This window comes from Leuciscus leuciscus (genome assembly GCF_965113295.1).
Source record: "Leuciscus leuciscus genome assembly, chromosome: 14".
Classification (NCBI taxonomy): domain Eukaryota; kingdom Metazoa; phylum Chordata; class Actinopteri; order Cypriniformes; family Leuciscidae; genus Leuciscus; species Leuciscus leuciscus.
The window spans coordinates 26,805,744-26,814,476 of NC_138738.1; the positions used below are offsets into that span (position 1 = coordinate 26,805,744).

At 38.3% G+C, this 8,733-nt stretch overlaps 1 protein-coding gene across 1 annotated transcript; it reads right to left on the bottom strand.

The window, feature by feature from the left end:
- Nucleotides 1–537: 537 nt before the first annotated feature.
- Nucleotides 538–8,382, bottom strand: thumpd3 (THUMP domain containing 3). The gene is made up of 10 exons (XM_082136918.1): nt 8,189–8,382; nt 7,897–8,076; nt 5,939–6,016; nt 4,430–4,882; nt 3,985–4,115; nt 2,042–2,111; nt 1,816–1,931; nt 1,489–1,593; nt 1,222–1,345; nt 538–940 (listed from the first exon to the last, which is right to left on the bottom strand). Exons 2-10 carry the CDS (start codon nt 8,056–8,058, stop codon nt 752–754), a joined length of 1,428 nt encoding a protein of 475 aa, XP_081993044.1. The 5' UTR covers nt 8,059–8,076; nt 8,189–8,382; the 3' UTR covers nt 538–751.
- Between the last annotated feature and the right edge of the window lie 351 nt (nt 8,383–8,733).

The window sequence follows — 8,733 nt, forward strand, 5'->3', positions numbered from 1 at the left end:
TGCTCTAAGAGTCGTTTACTATGTTACATTTTAATTCATCTTTACCCCAGCCAACCATGCTTGGATTAATAAAGGTGAATTCCATTTAAACAATTAAGCAAGAGTGAATTGGTATAACTCTTTTTATTGTTTCCAAGTGATTATCTTTTGATGGGTGTTTTTTTTTTTTTATAATTTATTATTTTGCTCTAAAAAGCTTCCAAGTTATTCTGTATATAGAATAATCTTTATGTTTCTGTTGTTTCCGTCTTTATGTTTCTGTTGCTTGGACTTAGAATCAGAAATATCATGTGTAAATTTAATAAGACTACTCACTGAAGAATGAGCATGCACACAATGTAATGGATGTCTGTGTACATGGACCATTACTGTAAAACCGTTTTTTTTCTGGTACCAGTAAACCGGTAAAAACTGCAGTTGAAGAAATGAAGATAAAGATGGTAGGTCCAATGCAGTGTGAACAAATAATTTGGAAATAGTAATTGCAAATAGTAATTGTCACTTTTCACAAAGAAATAAATCACCTCGAAATGAACAAACATTTGAACATTTTATTAGCATGAAATCAGAACAGTCAAAGATTAACTTGGAATCAGAACAGCCAAAGACTATGTCTCAGGTCAACTAATTAGGAAAAAAGAAAAGAAAAAGAAAACTTTGGGATCATGTTAACTTAACTTAAAACACACACACTCACACACAAAGCCCACAAGGAACGCAAATGGATTTGTGAAATTGTCTTCCAGGCTTCTCACAGACTTGCGTCCTCCATATTCTCTTTTTGTGGTTCTGTTGCTGTATGAGGCTCTGTTACATCTTCTGAAGTGGAGCCAAAAACTACTGCCGTCCTTTTGAGCACAAAAACGCCAGCATGCAATCCTCCCACATTCACCCAAACAGTGTGCGATTTCCGCCACAGTCCCCCCATCTGCAACATTGCCTGAGAAAGACAGATAAAGTAAGCCATTATGGGGAGAAATGGACTTTGCTTTGATAACTAAGTCATGAAAAATCTAGTTAAAACATTCTGCATTAAATATGAAAAGGAACTATGCTAGATTCATAATATATATATATATATAAAAAAATAATCTGGATTCCATTTTTTTGCTGAATGTTCCATTTCACATGACATTTTCATTCCTAAATTCCAAAATGCTTTTTAATTAACTACATTAAGAACTATAAATTATAATTTTGAAGAACTCAAAGTAGCCACACCTTTGAGAAACACTTTTTATCTTGAGTCAGCAGCACAGCTTTTCCTGTACCCGGTTTACAAACTCGAGCCATTTCTCGAAGACATAAAGGATATAATTCCCAGTTTTTCTTCTTGGACCCCATTCTTCAAAGCATACACAACACAAAGAGTTTAAATACACAAACGCTTAATAATATAATTATACTGTAATAGGATTATTCATTGCAATGATAAATTGGGATAGTTCTAAACTTATAGCTACTATAACTCCAGATGTCTGTCAGTACCTCTTTCCAAAAGGCATGTCGGTAATGATGATATCCACTGAACTGCTTCTCATGGGTAGATTGCACAAGTCCCACTGAACTATGTCTAAGGGCAAGCCTGAAGAGCTACAAATACAACATGAAGTGAACACAGTGAACATTTGAACCGGGAGTCATTTCTGTAGTCATTTATTGTCACACAAAAAAGGTGTTTATGTTGTTTATATATTTGAATGATCTCATATGAGTTTCAAAATTCAAAATTTGAATAAAACTTCAATAGTATACAAATAATACTAAAATAACACTGTTCCAAAAAGGTTGGCAGGACACTATCAAAAGCCTCACCTTCCTCCATCATGTGTTCTCTTCAGAATGTGCTTGATATTATTGACCGATCGGCTGACTGCTATGCCATTGTTGTCTCCAGCTAAAAAGAATGAATTCTGCCATTCCATGGCTCCCTGATAAAACAAAGAGCATTTGTTTTTAAAAACAATTCACTCTAACACAGAAATATAACTGAAGACTAGACTGCAAATTCATTAAACAGTTTAGTCATAATTCAACAAACCTCTAAAGGTATAGCTCCAGTTCCACACATGGGATCTACAATCACATCTGACACCTGTGGCTTGCAAAGTCTGAAAAAAGAAAGAAAAGAAAAGTATAACAATCAGTGACAATCATAATTGTTTGTTAGTTTTTCTTTAATGCATTTCTTTCAACCTATAGCCAATTCAAATACACATTGCAAAAACAACAAAATCAAAAAATTTTAAATGGTGCAATTAACTCCCCATGGACAAAATCAAAACTTCCCTAAATTTTTTCTTGTTTGAGAAGCCGTTTCACATATATGTCACAACAGGGGAGTAAAGACTATCACAACTTCCATTTCATGCAGACTTTAACATCCATGTAACCTTTCCATTGCACGAATGGTTCTGTTATTATAGTAGAAAAAAGTTCTTTAGATTATTAAATCGGTCTTCACACTAAGTAGTTTAATTCTCTTGGATCGGACAAAAAATCTGGTTCGCTTATGTCAGTCAGGTTTATGTTCTGTTTTGGTTTAGTTTTATGTGTTCCCAGTTCCTGCGTTTATTTCCTGTCTTCCTTAATTTACCTAGGCTGTCTGAAATCGCCCCCTATACCATTAAATAGGGCACTATTTGAGAGGACAGCCATTTGTAGTGGTTTCCAAAACCATAGTGGACATTGTTGAGTTCACCCATTCAATCCCACAATGCACTGCAATAACGAGAGTACAACTGATGTACACTCAACGGCTAACTAAAGAATACCCATAATGCACTGTGAGAGTTGCGCGCCAAATTAATTCCCTCTTCTGACCAGAAGATTGCGCCCGCAGCTGAATTATCCATCCATCCATATTCCGGCACAGGTGTACCAATACAATTAAATAAAACATCTCCAGTTAACTAGCACAGTATTCGTTTCGTTCGTTTGTTAAATAAAAAGCAATATAGCGCTGAAATGTGTTTTTTTTAATCAAGTGATCAAAGTGCTCGTTGCCGCTGCGATCAGTGGCGCTGATACTGTGTTCTCTTGTGGCTCGCGCACACGCCGCACAGTCTTCACTTGGACGCGCGCTTCAATCCGTTGGGGATACTCTCTATTCGTTCCGGTGAAATCACAAAACAAAATTCATACAAATCTGTCCCTGCTTGATATACAACCACTGATAAACATAATCGGTTTTGATGAAAAAGCAAAAATATATATACGAGTGCGGATTAGAACTCAGAACCTATGACACGCTTGGCAAAAGTTCTGCCACTGGACCATTAAAGTACATACGTGAAACAGTCGATCTATGTATTTATTCACGTGAAAAAACAACATATAGTGGAGTAGATCTCATTAAAGGTCTAAGTAAACCGAGTGTTACTATTTAAATCGATTGCTGGACATCGTAATGTTATTCTACATACATCTGATTTATGATTTAGCATTGTATTAGCACGGGCACGAGGCTACATTGCGCATGCGTCGAACCGTGCGACGCACACACGCTCCGAACCGAGACAAGCGAACCGAACGGTTCGGATGTTTTTTCATGTACCGTGCCACCCCTAGTAGCTCCTATGATGTGAAAAAACAGGTACGCTTGAGGATTCCGTCCTTTTTAGGGTTGCATCTTGTGACATCATTGTGCCCTCAGCCTCGTCCTGCTCGCCACAATCATATACCTGTTTTTGCTTCTTTTTTTTATGTCTTTGATCTGTGTTTAATTCATATTTCAGTCAAATCGCACCAGAGTTCGTTTGGAAGCAGATCGAGACCCATCTTTTCAGCGTTCTCCGTCCGCTTGTTTGGTGCGCATCAGGGTTCAGGTGGCAGCGTTCACACTTTTTCAAATGAACCGCACTAACAGAGCAATCGCACCAGAGTTTGTTTTAATCAAACCAAACATGCTAAGTGTGAACACACCCTATTGTGACCATCCTACAATAATGATTGGAAGCGATGGTTTACAAGAATGCTGCTTACCTAAGCATGCCATAAGCCAGTGTAGACCGTAGAGTGGTGGGGCCAAAGTGAGTGATGTTTCTCCTATGTAGACTTTCCACTGTGAGAGCAATACCTATAACAACTTCATTATTGTGGATATTCAACAGCACCTGTAAATAGAGAGAAACACATGCAATGTTTGTTACAATTGCTCTCTTTGTTTTACTGAATATATTTTATTGTCATTACTACTTTACACAACACCACACTGGATATGGTTTAGGCTCCCATTCTTCTTTTCTACAGAAGAACAACTTTACACTAATTAAATTAAACTAAAAGGTGCACTCAGAAGCACTTTCTTTTCTTTCCCAAAGAAAGCACTTTTGATAAATATAAGGTACACATATGAGGTTTAGAATGGATGATATAGTAAAAAGAAAAAAAGAGGTCAACATTTTGTGTTAGAATTTCTGAACCTTACCTCAACATCAAATTTAGTCATATCTGCTTTCCACTGAAAGAACTCCTGCACAGCTCCTCCAAAGTCTCGCGCCGCATCATTTGAGGTGAAGCAGTGTTTGTCTCCGGCTCTGTTGCATGTCACTCGAAACTTAAGAGGCATTACCCCTGACTCCTGATCCTGGATTTCAGAGAGTTTGTCTTCCTCAGAGTCATTTTCTGGCTGAGGAGAAACATCTCTTTGGTTCTCCTTCACCTCTAGAGCCTCAAGATCTACCCAGAGCTCTTCAGGATCTGACAAGACAGTATCAGTACATGAGGTGCTAACATTGCCACACTGATCTGATTTTGTAGGGTTAGCTCTTTTCCGACGTCCTTTCCTCTTTCTTATAGAATTGTTCAACTTCCACACTTCTAGAGCATTGGTCCAAGGCAGCTTGGCGGCCAGCTCTAGCCAATCCAATTCCACTTCCTCCTGTTAAACCAACATTAAACAATAAATGCCTTCCTGTTCTAAAATTATAGGTTACACTTTATTTTAAGATGTCCTTGTTATAATGTAATTATACAAGTACTGAGTAATATTAATTAACTACATGTACTTACTATAGAGTTAGTGTTAGGATTAAGGTTTGGTTTAGGGTTAGGTTTTTTTGTGTGTGCCACATTTGACCAATTCCAAACCACACTAATCTTAATAACTACTATTCATTTTGTATTTAATCATTTAAAAGTGATTTATCATTGTTCATGAAGGCTGGAAATGAACGCCTTATATTCAGGTGTGCATAATTATTAGGCACATTTTCTTTTGCAGATAAAATAAGCCAAAAAAGAGATTTAACTCAGACTGAAATGTCAACCTGAGACTCCAAGTAGGTTGCAGTTCTGGAAAATGGTGGCGCTGGAGACTAAAGGGTTCCTGATGATTTTACACTTAATTCTTCACCTTCATTCTTAATTCTTTTGCAGTTAACATGTGTCTTTTCTTCTCCACCTGTTTTTGTCTGACCCTGCTGACCCAATGAGCATTTCACTGTCCAATGGTCATGCCTTAACTGCAATTTCTAGTATTGCATTAGTATTGCATCCTTCTCATAGGCATTTAATAAGTTTTTACTTTTCAGTCTGAGTTACATTTATTTTTTGGCTTATTTTATCTGTAAAAGAAAATGTGCCTAATAATTATGCACGCCTGAATATAAGGCGTTTTTCATTTCCAGCCTTCATGAATGAATTTAGTACATTCCATGTGTTTTACATCAATCATCATAACATTTATTCTTGTTTTTATTGGTGCCAGAGGAATTAATCACATTCTCTCTATTAGTACACCAAGATTTCATAAATAACATGACTTAACATAAGTTTAACACCCTTGTTTTAAAGCATTATTTTATTAATGAAACCATCATTAACTAAACAAATAACACCTGCACATGTATGCGAGGTATTATATAAACTTTGGTACTCATTCGGCACTCAACAACATTACTGTCAATAACTACAACTAGTAAAATATTGCACATACCTTTGTGTCTTTGAATTGGTAGTTGTCATATTCTTTTACCACAACAAACAGATTGTCTAGAGACTTCAGGTGATGTACCTTTAGAAAGAAAGAAATAAAAATCACATGACAATTTGAAGGTAAATAGACAGTGCTGCTTCACTATCATGTCGTTTCAAACCAATTTTCACGAAACACAAAAAAAGAAATTGTAAAGAATTGTAATGGTCACTGATTTCAATGCAGTTACAACAAAAATGATCTGAGGCTTTTAAAATAAAAAAAGGATGCAAAGATAATCTAGAATCTGATGTTTATGGCTTTCCGACACCATCACGCTGCTGAAGCGGGGTGGTCTGCGTGCAAACTGAAGTGTATAACTGCTTGTGAACGTGTTTACTACCTACTCCCACACCTCTGGAAGTGCATGCCATGCGCTTGCAAAGGGAGAGAGGGGATGTAGTGTTCTGTGATGCGTCTGGGTCACCCCGCTGCCTAATGACAGGGCGTCGCCACCTATTAGAGGGGTGATATTGACAGCCTCTGCACATGTTAGACCACCACTGTGTGCCAGGGGAACACCTGTGTTGAGAGTGAGGGAGCACACATGGCTTACGCGCCGCAGGATGCCGCTCGGGAGCAGGGACCTGCTTATAATGTGTGAGTGAGAGTGAGGAGGAAAGTTGTCCTGCTGTTGAGACACATTTGGTTTTATTTTGATTGCAAACTTTATTGGCATCAAAACATTCAAACTTTCCCCTCTGTCACCTGCAGCCTGCAAGGGAACAGATGGGTGCAATACAGCAAGGTGAACTCTCTTGCTTGGTGGCTCGTCGTCCACGGTTTCCCCCTCAGACCACTCCGATCAGGAACAAGGCTGGGTTTCAGGTGCAGGCTTGCACTGGATTGCCTGGATTTGCACAGCTGGTTCCGGGTACATCCTCGAGCCCGAGTAAGATGCAGCTGGTGATCTATCTGATTCTCAAACGAGTGCTGAGCGGAGGAGGATCTAGAGCGCGCTGGAGGGGCAGCAGCCCATTTAGGCAGGAAATGGCTCAATACTTTTGACTGCTTCTGGGCCACAAGGAACTTCTCCAAAAAAGAACCCACAGCATCGCCAAAGAGGCCGTGGGGGCTTATGGGCATGTCCAGTAGCTGTGCCTTCTCGGAGTCCCTCATGTCCATCAGTGTGAGCCACAAGTAATGCTGAAGAGTGAGCTGCGTCAGTGTGCGATCATCTGATGGGTAAACTATTGCACATGGCTGCATCGGCCTCTCCTTCCGCGGCTCAACGACGGTGCACTGTTCAGGACAGTGTAAATCCTGACACGGAGGGTCCTGACTGTCATTTCCTTGCAGAAAGAACAGTCAGGCCTATCCACATGGGCACAGCCCAGGCAGAAGACACACGTATCGTACATCAAATAACTTTTTGTTAATTTGCAATAAACTTAAACTACAATGTTTCTGTAGTTATAATAAAAACGTTTTATATCATATTTAAATTTTATTATGTTGCTTGCAATGTATAGAATTGTAGTTCATTCATTCAATAAATATGTTAAGTAGGCTACTTGTTCTTGTTCCTTTGTTTATTTTTTTCTTTTCTTCTTCTTCAAATTCAAGTTTGTAATGTTGTGATTTCCCTCATAGCTGGTTGGTTGGATTTATGACTTGTAAATCTTTAAAAAATATATATTTTTATATAATATAAATTGGGTGGGGGTTATTAAAAAACACAAATAATAGTTTTAATTGAAATATTTATGTACGTGCTTGCTGACTGCACTATGTATGTGGCATGTCACAACTTTGAATGGCACATGTTACTGAAAACCGGATGTGCCGATGGCTTCTCTTCTGTACGCAAGATACCATGCCACTATGTTAATAATAGCCTACGCAAATAACACTTTCTGATCTCAGAGAATCGTTGTCGTTACAAAAATGTATGTGAATCAAACGAGAGGACAACTGACCTTAGCAAGTTTATCTGTTGTTATATCAAAATAAATTCTTCCTCTGTTTTTGCTGACTCTAGCAGTGGCATCGAGCTTTTCCTGAACCTCCTCCGCCGCAGTGAGCTCGAATCCTGTCGGAACAGTCGCTCCGATCGTCACAGTCTGATCAAACTCCTGCATTATCCGCTCCCGGGTTTACTGCAGTAGAGGATAATTAATGCAAATGGAACTGACACGTCTTGTACAATTTTCCTGATTATATGATTTAAGCCTCAAGAACTTTAGACATCGCCTTGCAGGGTTTACAAACCGTTTAACAAACTCGAGACTTTCGGCTAGTAAACAATGTGAGCATTTGAAGGCCGAAGCATTTTTTTATAACTTAAGTCGTTCGTTCAAGAGAACAGCTCTCTACAGTACTAGTACACTGACAATATAAATAAATCCCGGAAAGAAACAAGCATGAGAAGTTATCTCTTCTTCTTCTTCTTTGGCTGCTTAACGGCGGATGCGGACTAACTTAGCGCACTACCGCCACCCTCCAGATAAATTGTGCCTGATCATCACTATGGCTTACATCTTTGGAAATAATGTAGCCTGCAAGCTAAAAAAAAAAAAAAAAAAAAAAAACCTTTTTTAAAACCTTATATTCTATCAATGAGTCCGGTGTGCTTTAAAAATTCAAACATATATTTTATTACTCTATGATCGGAAGCCTTAGACAAAATATCTCTAAAGATAAAACTTTCCCCACTGTCCTCTATTTTCCTTTTAATTAAAACCCTTTCCCTATTAAATTTCCTACATATCATAAATACATGTTCCACTGTTTCTGGCACATTACAAATCTCGCAG